Below are 24,084 nucleotides of genomic sequence, written 5' to 3'. Positions count from 1 at the left end.
TTGCTGATCTACAGCAGCCAGGGATGGGGACTTCAGCTTCCATTTGGTGCAGTGCTGGGAAATGCCAAGCTGAGTGCAAACAGCAGGGCAATATTTCAAAGGGAATGGGTAAAGTGAAGCCTCAGTGTGCTGAAGCTCAGGCTCCTTGAGCAGCAGGCAGTGATATGGAATGGAATGGAATGGAATGGAATGGAATGGAATGGAATGGAATGGAATGGAATGGAATGGAATGGAATGGAATGGAATGGAATGGAATGGAATGGAATGGAATGGATCAGCCCAGGTTGGAAGAGACCTTCAAGATCACCAAGTCCAACCTATCACCCAACACCATCTAATCAACCATGGCACCAAGCACCCCATCCAGTCTCCTCCTGAACACCTCCAGGGATGGTGACTCCACCACCTCCCTGGGCAGCACATCCCCATGGCCAATCTCTCTCTCTATGAAGAATTTCTTCCTCACCTCCAGCTTAAACCTCCCCTGGCACAGCTTCAGACTGTGTCCTCTTGTTCTGGTACTTCTTGCCTAGGAGAAGAGACCAACCCCCACCTGGCTACAACCTCCCTGCAGGGAGTTGGAGAGAGCAAGAAGGTCTCCCCTGAGCCTCCTCTTCTCCAGGCTAAGCAACCCCAGCTCCCTCAGCCTCTCCTCACAGGGCTGTGCTCCAGACCCCTCCCCAGCTTTGTTACCCTTCTCTGGACACCTTCCAGCAGCTCAACATCTTTCCTAACCTGAGGAGCCCAGAACTGGACACAGGACTCAAGGTGTGGCCTCAGCAGTGCTGAGCACAGGGCAGAATGAGCTCCCTGCTCCTGCTGGCCACACTGTTCCTGATGCAGGCCAGGATGCCCTTGGCCTTCTTGGCCACCTGGGCACACTGCTGGCTCGTGTTCAGGCAGCTGTCAATCATCACCCCCAGGTCCCTTTCTGCCTGGCTGCTCTGCAGCCACCCAGAGTGGTGCCTAGCAGTCCACAGTGCTGAGCCTCCACATTCCCTTTAAGTCTCTCTCTCTCTGGGATGATTTTTCTGTCATTTTCAGCCCTGGTCAGAAGATGATGCAAGAGAAGAGCTTCCTGGCTGTAGCTGAGGTCTTCCAGGGAAGGCAGGGCTTGCTGTCCGATGGGGGAAAGAAAAGGCAGCCTGAAAGCCTCTGAGAAGCCCAGTACAGAGGGCCACAAAATTGATGGGAGGGCTGAAAGCCTTCTGCTGTGAGCACAGGCTGAGAGAGTTGGGGTTGTTCAACCTGGAGGCTCCAGGGAGACCTTCTGGTGGCCTTTCAGTGCTCACATGGGGTCTGTAAGAAAGCTGGGGAAAGACTTTTAAGCAGGGTTTCTATAGCAGGATGAGAAGTGGGGGCTTTCAATTCAAAGAGAGGACACTGAGGCGAGTGAGAAGGAAGAAAATTTGGCACTGAGGATGGTGAGACCCTGGGCCAGGCTGCCCAGAAAGGTGGAAGATGTCCCACCCCTGAAAGCCTTCCAGGTCAAGTTGTTCTGGGGCTCTGAGCAACCTGCTCCAGTTGGGGAAGTGCCTTCCAACCTAGCATCCAATGACTCTATGCTCTCCTGCTCATCTCCTGCTCTAAGTGAACCTTCTCTGGCAGGACTCAATCTCCAGAGCTCCCTTCCAGCCCCTATCCTTCTGTGATTCTGTGCCCTCATTCCAAGGAGCACACAGAATCTTGCCCACTTCCATTCCAGCCTTGGAATAGCCATAAAATAGCTCTCAGCTCTCCTGAGTTCCACATTTCCTTCTTCCCACCTCTTGAAGAAACCTAAATCACCCTGAACCACCCTCAGCCCTCAACCAAATCATAGAATCATAGAATCAGTCAGGGTTGGAAGGGACCACAAGGATCATCCAGTTCCAACCCCCCTGCCATGGGCAGGGACACCCCACACTAGATCAGCCTGGCCAGAGCCTCAGCCAGCCTGGGCTTAAACACCTCCAGGGACAGGGCCTCAACCACCTCCCTGGACAACCCATTCCAGGGCTTCACCACTCTCATGGGGAAGAACTTCCTCCTCACCTCCAGCCTCAATCTCCCCACCTCCAGCTTCATTCCATTCCCCCTAGTCCTATCACTACCTGAGATCCTGAGCAGTCCCTCCCCAGCCTTCCTGTAGCCCCCTTCAGATACTGGAAGGCCACAATGAGGTCACCTTGGAGCCTTCTCTTCTCCAGACTGAAGAGCCCCAACTCCTTCAGTCAATCCTTTTCTTCAGTCAATCCTCCTCCTCAACTCCTTCAGTCAATCCTCTGACACCTCCCACAACCAGGCTGCTCTGCAGCTGACATCAGCTGTAAGACTATCAGCTGATGTAGAAGCAAACCAAAGCTGGGCTAAACCAGGCAAGTGAGGTGCTGAAGCAAGCAGAGCTCAGGCAGTGTTGGCCAATATTAGCAGAGCTGGATGGTGGGAGGGGTGGCTGCATGAATTCAGTGCACCTGCCTGACTGCAAATAAGAAGTCATTCCATCAGCTGCAGGCGCTGGGGAAGGTTCCCTGGCTGCACACACAGCAGTGTGCTGTGAATTCATGAGCTCTGTGTGCAGGGTTAACAACAAACAAATGGCAAGAGGAGCTGCTCTAATTGCCAAGGAGCCTTTCAAGAGCAGTTGCAGCTCCTGGCTCTGCCAGTTCATCACTTCTCTCTCTCTCTCTCTGCACAAGATGTTGTATCACATTCTGTTCTGGACACTGGGGATGTGCTAGAATGCAAATGATGCTTTTCAGTTCAGGGTGTGGAGCAACATCAGCCAGGGACACTGTGTCTGCTGCTGATTGGCTTTGCATGGCTGCTCAAGAGGAGGCTCAGCCAGCAAATGTCTGCCTCTGCCTGGACGAGCGGCAGAGATCCAGGCTGCCTCGTCACCAGGGTCAGCATCCACCCTGCCAGGAACTGAGTCCTTGGGAGCAGAAGCAAGGGAGGAGAGGAAGAGAAAGCTGAGCCACACAGAGCCATAGAATTGGTTTGCTTGGAAAAGACCTCCAAGATCCTCGAGTCCAACCACCCACCGAAGGCCACCATGGCCACTACACCACCTCCTGAAGTGCAATGGCCAAGCATTCCCTGAACACCTCCAGGAACAGGGACTCCACCACCTCCCTGGGCAGCCTGTTCCAGCATGTAGGACTCATGCAGGGGGAAGACCCAGCCAAAGCTCCACGGCTCTTTTGACTAATCCTAGACCACTGCAAGCAGCAAACTGCTGCTGGGACCTTCCTCAGTCTGCTCATCCCCTACGAAGTCTGACACCCAGGGATGCAGAGTCCTCTCTTGGTCCTTCTGCTGGAGTAGTGCAGGAGGAAGCAGGACCATGGGGTCAGAGGAGTTAAGGCAACCTTTCTGAGTTTAAACCAACCCCTCTGAGCTCAAGCCAACCTCTCTGAGCTTAAGCCAAGCCCTCTGAGCAGTGGCCCTGGCTCCCAGCCAGGGGCTGAGCCCGCAGGTGCCTATTGGCTTTGTGAGCGATCGATGGAGCACAGTCAGGGCTTCTCATTCTCAACTATGTCACAACCACCAGAAAGGTTAGAATTGGTCCATCAAAACCCAATAAATACACCAAGAATGTAAATGGGGAGGGGGGAGTGGAGGGGGGAAGTGTCTTTACAGCAGTACCCCAGTGAGGATGCAGGGGGCAAGTCGCCAAGGACCAGCAAGGCAACAACGAGCTCTGAAAGTTGGACCAGGAAGGACTTAGAGACAAATATTCATCCCCTCTTAAGTGGTGGTGTCATGTTTTGATACATCCCTTCCTGTGTACCACCTCCAGAGGTACCTCAGCTGCTGTTGCCATGCCTGTAGGCAGGCTGAGAGTAAGGAGATAGAAAAGCCAGAGGGCTTGATGGGCAGCTCATGGTGATCACAGAGGAAGCTGCTAGCATCACTCCAGCATCAAACATGAGTCCAAGGTGAGATCCTTGTTGGGCAGGGATCTTGTGCTGAGCCCACCCTGCGATGGAATGAGTTCTCCCTCCTGCTCTTTCTGACTCTGCTGGGACACACATCAGAACAGGCCAACATCTCTTCTCTACCCAGACCTTCCCAGCTGAACTTGGGCATCAGCTTTCCCCACCTTGTCCATGCAGGATTCCGTGAAAAACCTGCCCTAGGAGTGTGAAGCCCTATGAAAAGAGAGAGTCTCACCCCAGCTCATCCTTCCTGGGCACCCAGGAGGCAAATGGGGTGCAGTTCTCCCTCTGGAAAGCAGCTGCTGGGTCGGTGGAGGATGCTGCAGTGCACACAGGTAGCAGGCAGCCAGAAACACCTGCTCAGGACCTTGCTGGTCAGATTAGAGAAGTGCCTGCTGATAAGAGCTCCCTTCCTCTGCAAGGTGTTTTGCATTCTCTGGGTGACAGCAGTGGGATGTTGTGTGTTGGGTGCATCTCCTGTGATCTGTGTCCCTGCTGCTCTCCTGCCTCCTGAGCTGTCCAGGAGACTCTCTGGGCACACAGAGCTCCAACCCAACCTGCCTCTAGGCCTCTTTTTTTCACCCTTTTTGCTAAGAGGGCTGCTGGGATGCCTCAGGCCACAATAAACCACGAGTGGAGGCTGAAGTTAGAGCTGTTGGGAGCCTCCTCCCCCAGATGAATGTGCACCAGAAAGCGTTTTGAAAGCATCTTTGTGCCTGCACTCAACCTCGAGGGGCGCCGCGGCACCGAAGTGCTGCCAGGCTCCAAGCTCCATTTGTTTTGCTCACACAGACCTGCTGAAATCAATGAATTTACTCATGCAAGACAACTGCTGCTGGTACACAGGTCCCCTGTGCCGCTGCTGCAGCAGCCTGCAGCCCCACATCCTGCTCTGCTGGGCTGCATGGAGGCAGGAGCCTCTCTTCTCCTGCCAGCACAGCCCCCACGCCGGCGGTCCGTCATCCAAACCACAGAGTGGTAGCAAGGGACCTCTGGAGGTCATCCACCCCAACCTCCCTGGCTGCTCCCCAGCCTTTTGATCCTGGATGGAAAGGCCTGCCCTGTCCCCTACCATGAGCTCCTTTTGGAGCAGACTCAGAGGAGGATGAGAAGCATTTTAAGGGCTCCAGTGACACACCACAGCCTCATTCCCCACACACAAAATGACCTAAGGCTTTCAAGAGGAAGGTAAAACCAGGAATACTCACTCTTTCCCCAGGGTCACCCATTAAGCCCACAGGTCCAGTTGGTCCTGGAGGTCCTGGAAGACCCTAGGAGAGAAGAGACAGGAGGTGGGGGGGGGGGGGGGGAAGAAAAAAATCAGCCACCAAAGGAAAAATGTGTTCTCATTTATAGCATTTGTACAATGAGCAGGAAGAGAATTAGAGCTTGCTGTTTGTTTTTGCACCAGAAAATCCACCCTGAAGCACTCTGTCCACATGCTTGGCATATGGAAGAGATGGAGGCCAGGAACAGCTGTGTGCTGAGCCCTCCTCCAACCCCCCCAGCACCCCACAGCCCCAGGCATCCTTTGCTGGAAGGTGTAGCCAAAGTGCCACTTACTGCTGGGCCCTCAGGACCAGGTGGGCCTTCCACCAGCATTCCCTAAGAGGAAGAAAGAAAAAGTGATTAGCAAGGCAAGTCCTCAAAGCCACTTTGACTGCAGGGCTGGAAAGCCCAGTGCTGAAATCTGCTTGGTTGGAAGAGACCATCCAGGCCAGCCACCAACCCAGCACTGCCAGGGCACCACTAAACCATGGCCTTCAGCACCAAGCACATCTCCAAGGCTTTCCAATCCCTCCAGGGATGGAGACTCCACTCCTGCCCTGAGCAGCCTCTTCCAGGGCTTGACAACCCTTTGGGGGAAGAATTGTTCCTCATGTCCAGCCCAGGCATCCCTTGGTGCAACTTGAGGCAGCTTCCTCTTGTCCTGTTGCTTGTTCCTTGGGAGAAGAGACCAACCCCCTACCTCACACCAACCTCCTTTGAGGGAGTTGTGGAGAGCAAGGAGGTCTCCCCTCAGCCTCCTCTTCTGCACACTAAACACCCCCAGGTCCCTCAGCTGCTCCTCCCCAGCCCTGTTCTGCAGACCCCTCCCCAGCCTTGTTGCCCTTCTCTGGACACATATCTATTGAAGGTCTTGCTGGTAGGTGTAAGCACCCCAGACCTGCAGGGTCTTCACTCTCTCTGGATGACATCTCCCATGCCCTCCCTGCCAGAAGCACAGAAGGCACTGCCCATTGAGAACCCAAACATCTTCTGTCTGAATCATGCAGGGCAAAGCCAAACAACTCCTTCCCCAGGGTCACCACAACCCTTCTCTCTTAGCTCATGGACAGAGAAAGGCTAAACCCTGAGGCACATCCAGCTTCAGTGGGGCTGGAGCAGGAGGCAAGCTCTTCTCCCCTTCCCCAGGGTCACCACAACCCTTCTCTCTTAGCTCACGGTCAGGGAAAGGCCAACCCCTGGGGCACATCCAGCTTCAGTGGGGCTGGAGCAGGAGGCAAGCTCTTCTCCCCTTTTCCAGGGTCACCACAACCTTTCTATCTTAGCTCATGGCCAAGCAAAGGCCAAACCCTGGGGCACAGACCCTCAGTGGGGCTGGAGCAGGAGGGAAGCTCTTCTCCCCTTCCCCAGGGTCACCACAACCTTTCTCTCTTAGCTCATGGCCAGGGAAAGGCCAAACCCTGGGGCACAGACCCTCAGTGGGTCTGGAGCAGGAGGGAAGCTCTTCTCCCCTTCCCCAGAGTCACCACAACCTTTCTCTCTTAGCTCATGGCCAGGGAAAGACCAAACCCTGGGGCACAGACCCTCAGTGGGTCTGGAGCAGGAGGGAAGCTCTTCCTCAGGCCAAAGCTGTTGCCAGACCCAGGCAAGCATCAAAAACAAACCAAAAACCCTTTAATAATCAGCTTGCAAGGAGGTATTTGAGTATTGGGTATTTTTTTTCCCTCCCTTTAAATTACTTTCCCAGCAGACTGCATGCTGTGATTTACTCTGCGTACCCAGGAAATCACTGTGTGGGCAAAATGCTGGGATAATGTTATTCCAGCCCTTTTAATCTAAATATTTTGTCATAACTTTAAATCAGCTCTAGCACAGATTCAGGAGAATTGAGTTCCCTCTTCCCCACCCCCTGCCCTTCTTCCCCACACCCCTCTTCCTTCAGGGGGATGGAAAAAGCAGGAAAGAAATCTCCCAATCCACCTGGTAAATAGATGCCAGGAGGGATCAGGGCTGGGGAGAAGCCCACAGTGAGCACTGCTCCTTCTAGCTCTGGACCAGTGATGCTGGCAACAGTGGCACCCAAAGCAGTCCCAGCTCTTGCCAGCTCACCTGGAGCCATCAGGGACAAATCTCCCAATCAACCTGGTAAATAGATGCCAGGAGGGATCAGGGCTGGGGAGAAGCCCACAGTGAGCACTGCTCCTTCTAGCTCTGGAGCAGTGATGGTGACAACAGTGGCACCCAAAGCAGTCCCAGCTCTTGCCAGCTCACCTGGAGCCATCAGGGACAAATCTCCCAATCAACCTGGTAAATAGATGCCAGGAGGGATCAGGGCTGGGGAGAAGCCCACAGTGAGCACTGCTCCTTCTAGCCCTGGACCAGTGATGGTGGCCCCAGTGGCACCCAAAGCAGTCCCAGCTCTTGCCAGCTCACCTGGAGCCACCAGGGATATTTCTCCCCAGGGACATTTCTCCCCAGGGATGCTGGCTCAGATGGGAGAAGCCCAGAGGAAGCAAGTTCAAGGGCTGCTCTCAGGTCTGCTCTCCTGAACTGAGGACCAAAAGCCTCATCTGACCCCACTGCAGTGGCCACCACAGGCAGAGCTGAGCTGAACCAATCTCAAAAGGAAAACCCAGGCATTCCTGCCTCCAAAACCACAGTTCCTAAGCACAGAGGAGCCCACACCCCCCTTCCTTCATGGGGATGGTAAAAGCAGGAAAGAAATCTCCCAATCAACCTGGTAAATAGATGCCAGGAGGGATCAGGGCTGGGGAGAAGCCCACAGTGAGCACTGCTCCTCCTAGCCCTGGACCAGTGAAGGTGGCAACAGTGGCACCCAAAGCAGTCCCAGCTCTTGCCAACTCACCTGGAGCCACCAGGGACATTTCTCCCCTGGGATGCTGGCTCAGATGGGAGAAGCCCAGAGGAAGCAAGTTCAAGGGCTGCTATCAGGTCTGCTCTCCTGAACTGAGGACCAAAAGCCTCATCTGACCCCACTGCAGTGGCCACCACAGGCAGAGCTGAGCTGAACCAATCTCAAAAGGAAAACCCAGGCATTCCTGCCTCCAAAACCACAGTCCCTAAGCACAGAGGAGCCAAAAATAGGGTGAAACATCTTGCCATGGACCATCCCTGCTTCCAGGAGTGGGATGCATGGTCCTGCACCACTAATGCATGGCCAGCACTATTTTCTGTCCACACTACTCATTACCACCTCATTTAAAATCTGGCTTCTGCCTCATTTGGGTGAGCTAAAGGACACTTTCTGCTGCTGCTGTGCAGTCTTCTCCAGCACTATTTAGGTGATGGACTTTGCCCAGGGCCCATCGTGGCAGCAGTTTTGCTGTGTGCCATGGAGGCACTGCTGCCTTCTGGGTGGGAAGCAAGGGTGAACCTTCCACCACCTTCCTCCAGCCTGCGCTGAGGAGGAGCTGGTTGCTGTGGGAGGCCACCATGAAGAGGTGAGCTATGAAGCTGGAAGTGTCCCCTCATGACCTTCCACTAAGCACTGGATCCTTTCCAGGCATGGGATGAGGACACTGCACAGGAAACTCCAGGGGTCCAGCTCTGGACAGCTCAAGGTCCATCCTTGCTGAGACTGATGGCAGATTTTGGGGCAGCAGGCTCCAAACCAGACACTAAGGATTGTCTCTGGGCTGGTGCAGAGATCCATGGCCCACACAGAGGATGTTCCTGGGCTGCTGGATCCCAGCATTCCCATGGGCTGAGCATGCAGAGCACTGAAGCCCTGCTTCCCATGCTGGCTGCAGAGCCTGGGGACACTCCTCTCCTCAGGAAGAGCCTGGGCTAATTAGGCAATTTGCAATGCAAACATCCTTGGCATCTTCCCCTTAGTTATCTGGTGGGTTCTGTTGAGCTCTGGCTTTAGGGACATCTGGAGAGTCTCTTCAGTGAGAAACCTCCACTGTTTATATGAGTGCTCATCAACAAGGGCCAGGGAGACGTGGGAGGGCTTGGGGTTGGGGATCAAGCCCGCTGGGAGGGATGCCACCAAGGGCGATTGCCTCAGGGACAGCAAACAAATCCTGGGTCTGGGACTGTCCCAGGGGGAAACAAGGGCTGGCTTCCACTCAGTCAGCACCCAGATGCTAAGCACAAGCTGAAGCTGATAGAGCAGAAGCAGCCAGAAAGGTGGCTGCAGCACACAATGCTGCCAGGAAAAGATAGATCAAACCCTCCCCAAGGACATGCAGGTGTCCCAGGCCCCCTCTCAACAGCAGAGGTCAGAGGGTTTTGAAGAAGTCAGAAGACAGAATACAGAATTAACCAGGTTGGAAAAGACCTCAGAGATCATCGAGTCCAACCTATCACCCAGCCCTATCCAATCAACTCAACCATGGCACCAAGTGCCTCAGCCAGGCTCTTCCTAAACACCTCCAGGGATGGTGACTCCACCACCCCCCTGGGCAGCACATCCCCATGGCCAATCTCTCCTTCTATGAAGAATTTCTCCATCACTTCCAGCCTAAACCTCCCCTGGCACAGCTTCAGACTGTGTCCTCTTGTTCTGCTGCTGCTTGCCTGGGAGAAGAGCCCAACCCCCACCTGGCTACAACCTCCCTGCAGGGAGTTGGAGAGAGCAAGAAGGTCTCCCCTGAGCCTCCTCTTCTCCAGGCTAAGCAACCCCAGCTCCCTCAGCCTCTCCTCCCAGGGCTGTGCTCCAGACCCCTCCCCAGCCTTGCTGCCCTTCTCTGGACACCTTCCAGCAACTCAACCTCTTTCCTGAACTGAGGAGCCCAGAACTGGACACAGGACTCAAGGTGTGACCTAACCAGTGCTGAGCACAGGGCAGGATGAGCTCCCTGCTCCTGCTGGCCACACTGTTCCTGCTGCAGGCCAGGAAGCCATTGGCCCTCCTGGCTGCCTGGGCACACTGCAGGCTCATGTTTAGCCTATTGTCAACCAGTACCCCCAGGTCCCTTTCTGCCTGGTTGCTCTGCAGCCACCCTGACCCCAGCCTCTATCTCTGCCTGGGGTTGCTGTGGCCAACGTGCAGCACCTGGCACTTGGATGTGTTCAATCTCCTGCCCTTGGGCTCTGCCCATCTGTCCACCCTGGCCAGGTCCCTCTGGAGAGCCCAGAAGGAAGCCTAGAGCTGGGATACGAAAGGCTCCCAGCCATCCCCTTGGCTGCATCCCGCAGCCCTCCTGCGCTGCTCAGCTGCCTCCAGCGAGCGTCAGCACCGAGCAAGGATTGGAGGTTCGAGGGGAAAGCAAGGGAGAGAAAAAGGCAGAAGAATGTGAGCCCAGGGCTCGCTGGAGCTGACGTCGGGAGTGCAAAAGCAAGAGAAAAACGCTGCTAATAAACCCAAAACCCTAAAGAGCTAAAGAGTGCAGCAGCTCTGCATTCGGCTCTGCTGAAGAGGAAAAGCATTTGGTCTTGTTTACTTTCTGGCAAAAGCTCTCTACGTGCCCCAGTGTTTTGAAAGAGCAAAGGCAGCCAAATTCTTTCTGGATGATTAAACTTAACTGTTTTGTTGGCTCTAGCTGCAGCTCAGATTGGGGCTGGACAAGGTAAGCGGAGTTTTGGGGCTGTTGTTTTCCCGGGGTTCAGCTGTCCACTCCCCCTGCCCCCAAACCTTTCCCCCGCTTCCCAAATCAAGGCCAACCACTTGGCAGCTTCTCCTCTGGGTTGTGGGGTGAGAGGGAGACTCAGCAAGGAAGGAAAGGTCAGGAATGCTTCTGTAAGGTCCTCAGCTCAGGCTTTTTGTGCCCTCCTGCTGCAGCCCAGCTTCCCTCATAGTATCATAGTATCAGTCAGGGTTGGAAGGGACCACAAGGATCATCCAGTTCCAACCCCCCTGCCATGGGCAGGGACACCCCACACTAGATCAGGCTGGCCAAAGCCTCATCCAGCCTGGGCTTAAACACCTCCAGGGCTGGGGCCTCAACCACCTCCCTGGACAACCCATTCCAGGGCTTCACCACTCTCATGGGGAAGAACTTCCTCCTCACCTCCAGCCTGAATCTCCCCACCTCCAGCTTCATTCCATCTCAGACCCCCTTGTTCCCTCCTCCCACTGCCTCTACAAGTGTCAAGAGGAAGGAAAAGAAGGCAATGTCCCTGCACTGGACATGAGGAAAAGCAGATTTAGAAGCAGAACAATGGCCTCTGAGCGATGGGAAGTGCCCCCTCGAGGCTGGGTGCTGTGCTGGCCCTCTGCCAAGGAAAATGAGGTTAATTGAGTCGCTGGTGTGCAGTGAGTGTGTGTGGAGGGGTGCTTGCAAGGACCTGAAGCCCTTTTTCCAGCCCTTAGAAGGGCTGGCATGGGGGGTACCTCATCCCCCTCAGCCATCAGGCAAGAGGCACTCTGGGCAACAACCATTGTGAGGACAACTGGAGAGGGGGTCCAGCCTCCTCTAAGGAGGTGCACCCATGTGTTTTTTGCAGGCAACAAAGGGCAGCATGAAAAGCAACCTCAGAAGCAGGGCAAGGCAGGATGGTGGAGAAAGAGAGCAGCAGGATGGTGGAGAAAGAGAGGAGCAAGATGATGAAGGAAGAGAGTAAGCAGGGTAGTGAAGAAAGAGGGCAAGCAGGGTGGTGAAGAAAGAGAGCAAGCAGGGTGGTGAAGAAAGAGAGCAGCAGGATGGTGGAGAAAGAGCAAGCAGGATGATGAAGAAAGAGAGCAGCAGGATGGTGAAGAAAAAGAGCAGCAGGATGGTGGAGAAAGCAACAGGATGGTGGAGAAAGAGAGGAGCAGGATGGTGAAGAAAGAGAGCAGCAGGATGGTGGAGAAAGAGAGCAGCAGGTCCCACTCCCAGGACAACAGAAGGCTGCTTCTGGAAGCAGAAGGCTGGTGGGACCCTAGAGAGGCACAGGAGCAAACCTCTCCCCTCCCACAGCTGTGTGCAGGGAGAACCCTTTTATTTCCACAGAGCTGAACCCATTAGTTGCACAATTAAAGCCAGCCCCAAGCTGCAAGTTCAGGTCAGGATATGACCTGGCCACCAGCTGCGGGCACTCGGGGAGAGGGTTCAGCGCCGGGCTGGGGGCACAGCAAACCCCCTAGAGAGAGAGAGAGAGAGAGAAAAAGCAGCCCTGCCCTCTGCCTCAGGCTGCAGTGCTGAAAGGTTTGGCTTTTAATTTGGAAAATGAGAGATTTCATGGGAAATTTTTGCTCTTCCTGCAGCTTTGAGGTCGTTTCTGGAAGTTGAAAGGCAAGGCAAATGAAATCACAGCACTTCCTATTTCAAGCCTGTAAATGAACCAAGTCATTCCTCCATGGGGAGATTTTCCATGCCAGCTGCCCCCCTGAGAGCACCAAGCCATACCAAACATGCTTCCCCTGTACTTTTATTTCCTTGGTGTGTGTGTGGGGAAATCCCAACCCAGCCCACCCAAATCCCAGCTGCTTCTTACCGGCTCGATAATGGCAGGCTCCCCCTTCTGCCCTTTCTCACCCCTTGGGCCACCAATCTGCAACACACAAGGGAAAGACCAAGTCAGACAAAGAGGACAGCACCTGCAGCAGCATCCCTACTCCAAGCAGGAATCACAGGAATCATCTCAGCTGGGGAAGAGCTTCAAGTCCAACCACTCCCTAAACTCTACCAAGGCTGGGGCTAAACCATGGCCCTCAGCACCACAGCTCTGGGGCTTCCAAACACCTCCAGGGATGGGGATTCAACCACCTCCCAGAGCAGCCTGTTGCAGGGTTTGAGAACCCTTTCAGTGAAGAAGTTTCTTCTAATATTCAGTGTAAGGAACTGGAGATCCTGGGCAACCTCTGCAACCAAAGGGCTGCTGATGTTCATACACACACTCATAGAACCATTCAGGGTGGAAAGGAGCTGCCAGGCATCCAGTCCAACACAACCTCTGCAACCAAAGGGCTGCTGATGTTCACACCCAGAGACACAGAACCATTCAGGGTGGAAAAGAGCTTCAGGATCATCCAGTCCAACACAACCTCTGCAACCAAAGGGCTGCTGATGTTCACTCAGAGAGTCATAGAACCATTCAGGGTGGAAAGGAGCTGCAGGATCATCCAGTCCAACACACACTCATAGAACCATTCAGGGTGGAAAAGAGCTGCAGGATCAGCCAGTCCAACACAACCTCTGCAACCAAAGGGCTGCTGATGTTCACTCAGAGAGTCATAGAACCATTCAGGGTGGAAAGGAGCTTCAGGATCATCCAGTCCAACACAACCTCTGCAACCAAAGGGCTGCTGATGTTCACACACAGAGGCACAGAACCATTCAGGGTGGAAAGGAGCTGAAGGATCAGCCAGTCCAACACAACCTCAGCAACCAAAGGGCTGCTGATGTTCACACACAGAGACACAGAACCATTCAGGGTGGAAAGGAGCTGCAGGATCAGCCAGTCCAACACAACCTCAGCAACCAAAGGGCTGCTGATGTTCACACACAGGGGCACAGAACCATTCAGGGTGGAAAGGAGCTGCAGGATCAGCCAGTCCAACCATTCTGGAACTCCACCAAGGCTGGTGCTAAACCACAGCCCTCAGCACCATATCTCTGCCTCCTTGAAACACATCCAGGGCCTGGGATGTAAAGTAAAGGAGGCATCCTGTGATCTCCTCCTCACCTGGTGCAAGGCACAAGGTTTGCAAGTGGATGACCCCAAGGGAATTGCCTTCCCTGGTGTTTCCATTGCTCATCTCCAGGCTATGAAGCATGGGATGACAAACATGGAATCCCAGGTGGGAAATCAACTCTCTTACCCCTTCATAGACTGTGTCCTGGTTAGCAGGCATGCCAGGGCCAATATCAGGAGAGACTGTCCTGTCATAATAGCTGTCATAGTAGTTCCCATCATATTCTTTGATTGTTTCCTCAGTGAAATCTTTGTCCAGATCCTCTCCTTCTTGAGTAGCCTGAAAGGCAAAGAGCAGCCACGTGTCAGGGTGCAAACCTCTTGAGGATGCAAAGGGAAACTCTGTGGGGTTTGCCAAGTGAGGATGCTCTATAATAATAGGTGCAAAGACAGAGCACAAGAAAAGTTAGTTTCTGGAGTTTTAAGGGACCTCCACCAGCAAGCAGGGAGGATGGGAGGCTCTTTATGTCGAAGCATACACCCTGGCCTCCCCCAGGATTTCTCTGCTGACCCTTGAAACATCACTGAGTGTAAAACCCTTGAGTGAGGAGAACACAACACAGCACAAAGCAACAGCTCACAGCAGGAGGAGCCCTCAAAGGCTGAGAGCCTGAAGGAGCAAGGAATGGGAGGCTCAAACTCCAAGGCCCACTCATCACTCCCTGCCTCAGCATTTCGAGACAGTGGCTTCTTCAGCATAAGAAAGAAAGTCCCACAGCCAGCTGCAGATGTGAGATGCACATCCAAACCCACACAGTGTCTCCTCCTGAGCAACCAAGGAGGGGGAGAAAATGTGGGAAAGTGGGAGCTTGCTTCTAGCAGAACCTCCTGTTTGTTTAGTCTGGGATCCAAGCTGGGTTTGTCCAAAGAGCACAGGCAGAAATTCTTCACAGAGCTGCTGCATTAATCCCTGGGTCCTCGCTGAATTCTCCCAGCAGCAGATGTTACAGACCACAGGCAAGGGCCTCCAGACAAGCATCAGAATTTCCTTGCTTCTCTCACACCCCTGGGCTTTCTGCAGCAGCCTGGCAGGCAACCATCTCCTGACATCCTTCCTTCAGTCTGCACAGCACAGTGAAGGAGAACATGTGCTGATGATACCTATTGATTTGGGGTTTGCTTCTTTCCCAGCCAGGTAATGACTAAAACACTCCACAAATGTTTGGGGGTTTTGGGTGGTTTTTTTTCCCTCCCTCTTTTTCAGTTCTTCCCAGAGAATTATTCCCTAGCTACTCCAACTTCAAAGTCACTTCAAGGCTACTGCTATTTGTGAGCCTTATTTGCTGTGCCAGCACTGCTCAGAAGCAAAGAGCAGCTCAGCTAATTGTCTGAAAGGAAGGATGAGCCTCTTGCTAAGGCCAGCAGTACAGAACCACAGAATTCCTTGAGTTGCAAAAGACCTCCAGGATCACCAACCTGAGACCCCCATGGCCATTAAACCACATCCCTAAGTGCCATGGCCACATATTTCTTGGGCACCTTCTGGGCTGGGGACTCCACCACCTCCCTGGGCAGCCTGTGCCAATCCCTGACCACTCTTGCAGCAAATAAATTGTTCCTAATCTCCAACCTAAACTCCCCCTGGCACAATTCCAGGCTATTTCCTCTCATTCTATCACCTGATACTTAGGAGAAGAGACCAGCCCTCCCTTCACTGCAGCCTCCTCTCAGGGAGCTGTAGAGAGCAATGTGGTCCCCCCTCAGCCTCCTCTTCTTCTCCAGAGTAAACAGCCTCATTTCCCTCAGCTGCTCCTCACCAGCCTTGTTCTCCAGACACTGCACAAACTCCTTTTGACTGGCTCCAGCTCCTCAATGTCCTTCTTGAGTAAGGGGCCCCAGACTGAACCCAGTGTTTGAGGAGCAGCCTCACCAGTGCTGAGCACAGAGGCACAATCCGTTCCCTCCTCCTGCTGGCTACACAATTCCCAATCCAGCCCAGGATGCTGTTTGCCTTCTTAGCCACCTGAGCACACTGCTGGCTCGTGTTCAGATGGCTACCCACCCCCCCACCCCCCCAAATCCTCTTCTACCTCTCCAAATACCAACTGGTCTGGTAATTAGTTTGGCAATGACTCAATTGGATAGCTTGGAGAAGTTGACATTGGTTTTCCTTTGTAATGCTCAAGTGGACCTAAAGCAATCACAGACACCTTTTATCCTCAGCATCTTTCAGCTTGGTTTGCACTTTGAAACCCTCTTCATTTTGCTCTGAAGTTTTACTGGGGGGGGGGGAAGGAGGCTAACAGAGGAAGCTTTGTTCCAACTGCAGTGCTTGCAATGAACCTCCCAAATGCCTGGCTGGAGATTGTGATGGAGGAGGCACAGTTCTCCACACCAGCATTTCCAGGTGCTTTGGAGCCAAACCAAACCCAAAGCCTAAAAATAATCTCCTGAACCGTGCTGTCAGATAACCTGAGTCAGAAAACAGCCCACAAAGAAAAGAGGAGGTCCAAAAAAATCAGTGTGGAGAAGCACTGTGGCTCTCCTCTGCTGCTAACTGCTTCGTTTCAATCCCCTTTCAGTCCTCCCTCTGGAGGGAGCGATGCAGATCTGAAGCCCTGCTAGATGCATCTGGACAAGCAAAGCAAGCTGCCTGATGAATAGCAGGCAATGAAGAGAATCTATCTGTCCCCAGCTCCTCTTCTTCACAGGAGCATTGCTGCCTCCTACATCTTGGACTTTCCTCGCTGGCATCCATCACAGAGTCGTTAACCATAACGAGAGCCAAGCCCAGGAGAGCTCTGTGCCTGCACCTGCCTCCCCCAAACCTCTCCCCCTGGCTCCACAAGGCTTGTGTAAAGCTAAACCCCTTGAAATTCCCTCTGCAGGAATTAGTCTGCTGAAGACAGACAGGTGAACCTCAGCAGGGATGGCCACGTCCTGCTCTTACAAGGAATCCACGAAGGGATGCTAAAACTTACCCTCCTGCAGCCGGCCAACAGTGTCCTGTCTGATCCCACACGACCTGCAGTGGGCAGTGCCAGGGCTGGCAGCTCAGGAGGTGCCTGTCCCAGCTCACTTCTGTCCCCACCACATGCCTGCAGCCAGAAGCCTGGGACTACTCAAACTGATGTCATGCTTACTCAGGACCATGAGCACTATCAGGTTTCCTAAAGCAGCCAAAAAAAAAACCCACCCCAAACCTTATGAGAATTTTGATATCTGTTTTTCTAAGGGCAAATGAACCTCCCCAACCACTCCAGCAGGCTGTCTCCCCTGCTCAAGCCCTGTTTCTCAGACCAGCTATCAGGCAGGCAATTACAGCAGGAGATCCTGATCCTCACTGCCATGGCACTCCCAGAGCAGCCTGCTCTGCTGCTGGCCTAAAGGATTGGGTTTCCCCCGGAGTTCATGGCTGCAGGCAGGGCCCTCAGCTTCCTCTCCAAGGTGCTAACTTGAAACCCATCCCCTCTTGGGCCTCTGTCCCTCAGGCTGGCGGTGCTGGGAAACCTTCCTCACCTCAGCGCTGTGTTAACCTTCACCTCGGTGCATAGGAATCTCCTGCAGCCACTCAGGTTGGGTCCTTTCCCCCTGCTCCTCAGCTTAAAGATTCACTGAGCAACCTCCCACCCCAGGAGCAGTCCTGCAGCTCTGCCCAGCCCGATGCTGTCTCTTCTGGAGCTGCTGGAGGTGGACAGTTTGTAGTCTCTCCCCAGGAGATGTTCTACTGAGAGCAGGTAGAGCTCCCGCAGAGGGAAGCCTTTCCCTACCTGAACTTTTCTCCTCTTCCAGTTCCTTTCCCTAACAACTAAAGTAGCCTTGAGCCTCTTGTTTCCTCTTCCATTTGTTCTTTTAAAGTCATGCTATCCACTCTCTAATTCCTCTCTATTAGAAAGTTCCAGCTTGGCCAAAGACTGCTGGCTTTCTGTCAGGAAGCAGGAAAATTTCCCACCCATGGGCTCCCTCAGGTTAGCTCTGGCTTCCCACAGCCTTTCCTCTTTCTCTCTGTGTATCATTTTGGGCTGCTGACCCTCCTCCTCCCTCTCCTCCTCCTCCTCCTCCTCCCCCCCCCCCCATTTTCTTTTATCCCCAGTTGGCTGAACTGGATCCCTGCTGTGCCACCAGCCCCCAGGGCAGCTGGCTCCCTCCTGCCTTGCTCCAGCTCCTCAGCTCTTTGCTTGGACACTTTCCCTGACACCTTTTCATTCGAGCTTCCAACTCCAACCCCAGAGGGCTTGGCCAGCTTCTGCTGTCTCTTTTGCCACCTTCCAACACCTCCCTGAAAGCCTTGAGCTTTTACAGTCCCATAACAGAGCAACTCTGCTCCATTTGAGGAGGAACCACCAAACTCTGCCAAGTCCCATTCTACCTCCTAGGAAACACGATCCCCCTATCCACTCCCCTTTGCTGATGCTCCTGGATAACAAAGGATTTGGCTCTTTCAGTGCAGTCATTGCCTTGCACAGAGCTGTGCACCACACAGCTGCAGCACAGCTTAGCTCAGTCTCACCTAAGAGCCAGACCAACGTTCACCTCTTTGAGCATCAATAAAACAAGGCAAAGGACTGGGCAAAGAAGGTTAGGGGAGCCCCAAGCGCAGTGTGCTGAAGCATATCCAAAGTGGGGGTAACTCCACCAGAATCCTTGGCTGGGGGATGTGGACTGCTCTCATCTTTGAGCACAGGGACAGCCACCTCTCCTCTGCTCCTCAGTGCTGTGAAGCAGCAGAAAAAACCCCAAAGAGAAAGGGGAGAAATGAGTGCAAATTACATCAGTCTCATTGTAGGTGATGACAGGGCTGGTGGGGAGCTCAGCTTCCACTGTGTTCTCAGTCAGCCCCCCCTGAGGGTCTGTTCCTTCGTTGTAGTTGACATCTTCATAGGGGAGAGGGGTGAAGTACTCTTCATTGATGGTCTCATAGTTGTACTCATCCACGAGGGGATCATCTACTGTGGTGTCTTCTTCTGGTGGCTTGCCTGGGTTCCCCCTGTCAGGTGCTGGTGTAGGGGCAGGATAGTCCTATTGCAGGGGAGGGGGGAAGGAAGGAGAGAGAAAAAAAGGAAAAAGCCAGAATTAGAGAGGTAGAAAGAAAACTGTGCATCATCCTCCCCCTCTTATCCCTCTCCTGTCACCATCTATCAACCACACCCCTACCAGGACCCCGCATCAGTACCGGCTTGGTTTCAGGCCTCGCTCCAGCAGCCACTTCAGGAGTGATGGGTTTGGTGGTTGGTGCTTCTGGTTTTACAGCTTCCTCCACGTCTTCATAGTAGGGGTACTCGTAGTAGTAGGTGTCACCTTCTCCCTCCCCATCAGTGTACTGCAAAGAGGAGATGAGAGGCAGGAAATAAGCTGGCAGCACCCGAGGGCGTTGCGCCCCGGCTCTTGCGGGCAGCGCTTCACATCAAGGGGAGCTGTGTCATGACACAGCCATGCAGGGAAGTCTTTCCCTTCCTCTGGTTCATCAGCTTCTGTGCAACCTTCAGCCTTTGGGCTGGTTTGCCAGGGAGTGTGACTTGAGCAGGCTCCTGAGCACCTTGGTCCTGTGGGCAGGCCCTCTCTGACCACAGACTCAGAGAACTGCTTCAGCTGGAGAAGATCTCTAAGATCATCCAAGTCCAGCCATCAACATAGCACCCCCATGGCCACCAAACCTGACCTGCCATGGCCAGAGGTTTCTTGAACACCTTCAGGGATGGTGACTCCACCACCTCCCTGGGCAGCCTGCTCCAATGCCTGACCAGCAAAGACATTTTTCCTCATGTCCAACCTAACCCCCCACCCCCTTGGCACAGTTCCAGGCCATTTCCTCTCATTCCATCCCTTGATACTAGGGAGAAGAGACCAACTCCCACCTCACTCCAACCTTCTTTCAGGGAGTTGTCCAGGGCCAGAAGGTCTCCCCTCAGCCTCCTCTTCTCCAGGCTGAGCAACCCCAGGGCACCAGACTTGTACCCCACACCCTTCACCAGCTTGGTGGCTCTTCTCCAAGAGTCCTCCTTGGAGTGAGGGACCCAAATCTGAACCCAGTATTCAAGGTGTGGCCTCACCAGTGCTGAGCACAGGGGAACAATCTGTTCCCCACTCCTGCTGGCCACAGTCTTCCCAATCCAGGCCAGGATGCTGTTGATCCAGTCAGAGGGGGGAAGCAAACACCTGAGGCACTCAGCTGCTGCGAGAGACCAGGCTGCTTTTGCACCCCCATCTGCCTGCACCAGCAGCATCCCTGTGACTCCCCAGCCACCCACAGCCCCCAGGCCTTCCCCAAGGAGATCTTTCCAGCTGTTTGCAAGAGGCAGCAGTCACTCTGCCACCCAAACTGCAAACAAAACCCTCTGGTGACAGCAGGGCATGGCAAAGCTCTGTGCCAGTCCATTGCTCTCCCTGGCAGCAGACGTGGATGAGTTATTCTTACATGCAGCAACTCAGCCCCAAGACAAGCCAGCCCTTGTTGAACTCCTGGCTCCTAAAGAAGAGCTTTATTTTCCTACTGCCACACATTCTGATCACACCAAAGTTTATTTTACATGCATTGTTTCTCCAGAAGTGCTGGCAGGGCTGGGTGGCTGTGCCCTGCCTGCCAGCGTTGCTCTGTGCCCCACAGCCCTGCCAGGCTCAGGTTTTAATTCAGTCCTAAAGCTAAGTCTGAGTGGGCTGAGGGCATTTCATGGCTTCACAGCATGGCTTAGGTTGGAAGGGACCATAAAGATCATCTAGTTCCAACCCTCTGCCATGGGCAGGGACACCTCCTGCTGGACCAGGTTGCTCAAGGCCTCATCCAACCTGGTTGTGAAGGCATCCAGGCATCCCTGACTTCCCTGGGCAACCTGTCCCAGTGTCTCCCCACCCTCACTGTAAAGAATTCCTTCCTAACCTCCAGCCTAAACCCACCCTCCTCAAGCTTCAATCTGGCAGGACTCAGCAGGAGCCTGCAGATCTCAAGACCAGCTGAAAGCAACAGGGTGCATGGTCCAGCAAAGCAGACCAAGGGAGCAGCCAAGATGCTGGGAAGGAACTGAGGACTCCAAGCATCTTAATTGCTGTGAGCTGAGCTAAGACCTCTGTAAAAAAAAAGTGTGTAAAAATCAGGTGATGCTCTCCTGGACATCATCCAGCTGGAGCAGGAGACATAAAAAGGTATTTTGCAGTAGCAATAATCAGAGGAACAACAACAACAACAAAAAGGCTCTGAGGCTAACTCTGGGTAGGGGGAAAAAAACCCCACTGAGCCCAGCAGCTGAGAGAGATTTCTGCCAAAATGCAACTCAAATGTCAAATACATGGGCAAAAAAATGCTGCTTCCCTCCTCCTCCTCCAACACCTGTTGGTTCAAAGAGGGCTGAGAGAGCTGCTTCAGCTCTTTACAAGCTCAACAGTAAAATCTGCAGTGTAGAAGCAGGTGCCTGCTCTGGACAGAATTCAACCCATCAGGGAAGGTCAGGGTTTCACTCTCAGCTCCTGCAAGTTTTGGAGCTGCATGCAAATATTCACTTCAGTCTCTGGGAATGGGAGGAGTGCAGGGAAAAAAAACCCAAAGAGCAGCTCCCAAAGGGCAAGAGCCAAGAGCAGGACCTGCAAATCCTACAAGCAAGCTCTCCTGGCTGTTCCAGATGAGTCATGAAGAAGATGAATGGGAGGAAGGAGCCAAGTGTGCTTGCAACTGCAACGTGGAGCTCCCCAAAGCATAGTGTCATAGTAGCATAGTATCAGTCAGGGTTGGAAGGGACCACAAGGATCATCTAGTTCCAACCCCCCTGCCATGGGCAGGGACACCCCACACTACATCAGGCTGCCCAGAGCCTCATCCAGCCTGGGCTTAAACACCTCCAGGGATGGGGCCTCGACCACCTCCCTGGACAACCCATTCCAGGGCTTCACCACTCTCATGGTGAAGAACATCCTCCTCACATCCAGCCTGCAAGAGACTTACATATTCGTCCTGGTTGGGGTCCTGGGACTGGGGGGAGTCGGGGATGGCGGTGTCACAGTCGGGGCTGTAGTGTTCACAGTAGTCGTAGGCTGCTCGGGGGTCCGCCACGATCAGGAGCTGCTGGATGTCACCCTGGGAGGAAGGAAAGGCAGAAGGGTCAGGAGGACAGATGGTGCACATGGAGCCACCAGCCCAGGGCTTCAGTCAGAGGGATAACCACCACCAAGAAATGAAAAGCAAAACCCTTGGCAGGCCGCCTCGGGGATGCTGCCGGAGAGGAGCCAGGGCAGGCAGCCTCCTATCCCTGGCTGCTCTGAGAGGTGTGAAGCACTGTGGCTTCACAGGAGCCTGCAGATCTCAGACCAGCTGAAGGCAACAGAGTGCATGGTCCAGCAAACCAGACCTAGGGAGCAGCCAAGATGCTGGGAAGGAACTGAGGACACCAAGCATCTTAATTGCTCTGAGCTGAGCTGAAGCACTGCAGCTTCACACCTGGTTCCAAATGCACCTTACCACAAGGCAGCCAGAGAGGTCACCCCCACACCTACCCTGACAGCCCTGAGCAAGGCAGCTGCAGTAAAAATAAGAGAAAAGGGCTCCTTGCACCCCAGATCAGCAGTGTCCTGGGGATCACAGATGCACAGAGTTGTTTGGGTTGGAAAACACCTCTAAGATCGAGTCCAACCATCAACCTAAGACCACCATGGCCATTAAACCAAGTCCCCAAGTGCCACATCCACAGGTTTCTTGAACACCTCCAGGGATGGTGACTCCACCACCCCCTCCCAGGCAGCCAGTTCCAATTCCTGACCACGCTCTCTGTAAAGAAACTCTTCCTAATATCCCATCTAATAAACCTCTCCTCTCCTCCCCTGTCCCATGCAGGGCTCTGCAGTTGTCCTGCACACTCCAGAAAGCTGTTTATTGGCCTCAAAAACCATCTCTGCCTCTCCCACATCACCCTTTGGTACCACAAAAGGCATCCCCCCCCCCCCCCCCCCTCCTCTTTGAACAACTTGCCTCACCTCTATTTTTCCCCCCCCCACAGCTGTGCAGACATGGGAAGAGATTAGGAATGCATCTGATCCTCAGGCACAGAGAAAAGAGGGAGGAGGTTTGTGGTGGGTTATTACAAGCCAAGTGCAGAATGAGCTCAGTAGGCACCAAGGCTGCTTAATGGAGCATGGGCAGGGATACACAGGGAATGAAGCCCAGCACAATCCAAAGGTCAGAGCAGGAATTCCTCTTTAGTTTCCTAAAGCACCACCACACTGCTTCACAACAATGCCAAACCCCAGCTTGTTCAGCAGACAGTTACATAAGAGAAGCCTTCACTGCTTGGATTATTGGAGCTGATACTTTAATTAGGGAGAGGGGTGGGGGTAGGGGGGGAAGTCTTATTTAATAATAGAAAAACATGGCTAAGGCACTAGGGAGAAGAACAGCAGCCCTGCAGCTAAACTGGGAGGATGACTTGGGGACATAATAGGAACCAGAAGCTCTGATCAGTGTCTGGCCAGATGGGCAAGGAAAACCAAAGGATATTTATGGAAGGCTGGGCCAAGTGTTTGTGCATGCAAGCAGCTCGTGGTCCAGCCACGGGTGCTGCTGGATCCTCGTGGAGCTCAGCCTCCCACAAACACACCCCATGGGCTCCCTCAAAACCAGGGCAGAGAGCCACCAGGAAAGAAGGTTGCGAGGACCAGGAGATAGGGCAAGAGGAAACAGCCTCAGGTTGCACCAGGGGAGGCTGAGGCTGGACATGAGGAACAATTTTTCCCCCCCCCACAAAGGGTTGTCAAGCCCTGGAATAGGTTTCCCAGAGCTGTGGTGGAATCCCCATCCCTGTGGGGGATTAAAAGCTGTGGAGGGGTGGTGCTGAGGGGAATGGTTTAGTGGTGTCCTGGCAGTGCTGGGTTAAAGGTTGGACTTGATGCTGTGAAAGGTCTCTTCCAACTTAGATGATTGTGATGCTCTCCTATGATTCCAGGCAGAAATGGCCACATCCTGCCCAGCTCTGAGGGGCAGGGCACCTGAAGACTGCCTGAGGTTTCCCCCTCCTCGATTTTCAGGTGATCACATCCCTCTCTGCAGCAGCTCCTGGGCACCTCTCAGATGCTGCACAGCTTAGCCTAAAGCTGAGCCTTGGTTTCAGCTTAGTTTCCTGTGAATAACCCTTACAAGATAGAGAGAGAGGTCTGCAAAGTGGGTCTCAGCCTTTCCTTCCCTCTCTTCCACAGAACAGCTCTGGCAGTACTCTTCCAGCTTTCTGGTTTTCCAGGTAACCACCAAAAATATGGCTAGAGGCCTGGGAAACCAGAGAGTGCCAAGCTTTTGTCTCACAGAACATTGCCCTTTTCCAGCCAGCTCTGCCCATGGGACCTGCACTGGGTAACTCAGCTGTGGTGTGAACTGGAGGACGTTGTCCAGCCCTGAGCAGAGCCCTGAAGGAGCTGGGGGTGTGTGTGTGTGTCATGGAGTTGTTCA

The 24,084-nt window shown here is 53.7% G+C and overlaps 1 protein-coding gene across 1 annotated transcript in view; it reads right to left on the bottom strand.

Annotated features, from left to right (window-relative positions):
• The window catches only part of LOC137460991 (collagen alpha-1(V) chain-like), a gene marked incomplete at its 5' end in the record, with an annotated part of 29,123 nt that extends 7,394 nt beyond the window's left edge, over window positions 1–21,729 (bottom strand). Inside the window, 7 exons of the mRNA XM_068170966.1 lie at window positions 5,129–5,191; window positions 5,484–5,525; window positions 12,528–12,584; window positions 13,855–14,007; window positions 18,438–18,686; window positions 18,841–18,987; window positions 21,598–21,729. Coding sequence (XP_068027067.1) covers window positions 5,129–5,191; window positions 5,484–5,525; window positions 12,528–12,584; window positions 13,855–14,007; window positions 18,438–18,686; window positions 18,841–18,987; window positions 21,598–21,729 — 843 coding nt within the window. The remainder of the gene's footprint in view (window positions 1–5,128; window positions 5,192–5,483; window positions 5,526–12,527; window positions 12,585–13,854; window positions 14,008–18,437; window positions 18,687–18,840; window positions 18,988–21,597) is intronic.
• Window positions 21,730–24,084: the final 2,355 nt, after the last annotated feature.

The sequence above is a fragment of the Melanerpes formicivorus genome, unplaced genomic scaffold, assembly GCF_026170545.1.
Source record: "Melanerpes formicivorus ecotype bairdi unplaced genomic scaffold, bMelFor1.0.p_v2 SCAF_968, whole genome shotgun sequence".
Taxonomy (NCBI): Eukaryota; Metazoa; Chordata; class Aves; order Piciformes; family Picidae; genus Melanerpes; species Melanerpes formicivorus.
This window is presented reverse-complemented; position numbering and strand designations above follow the sequence as displayed.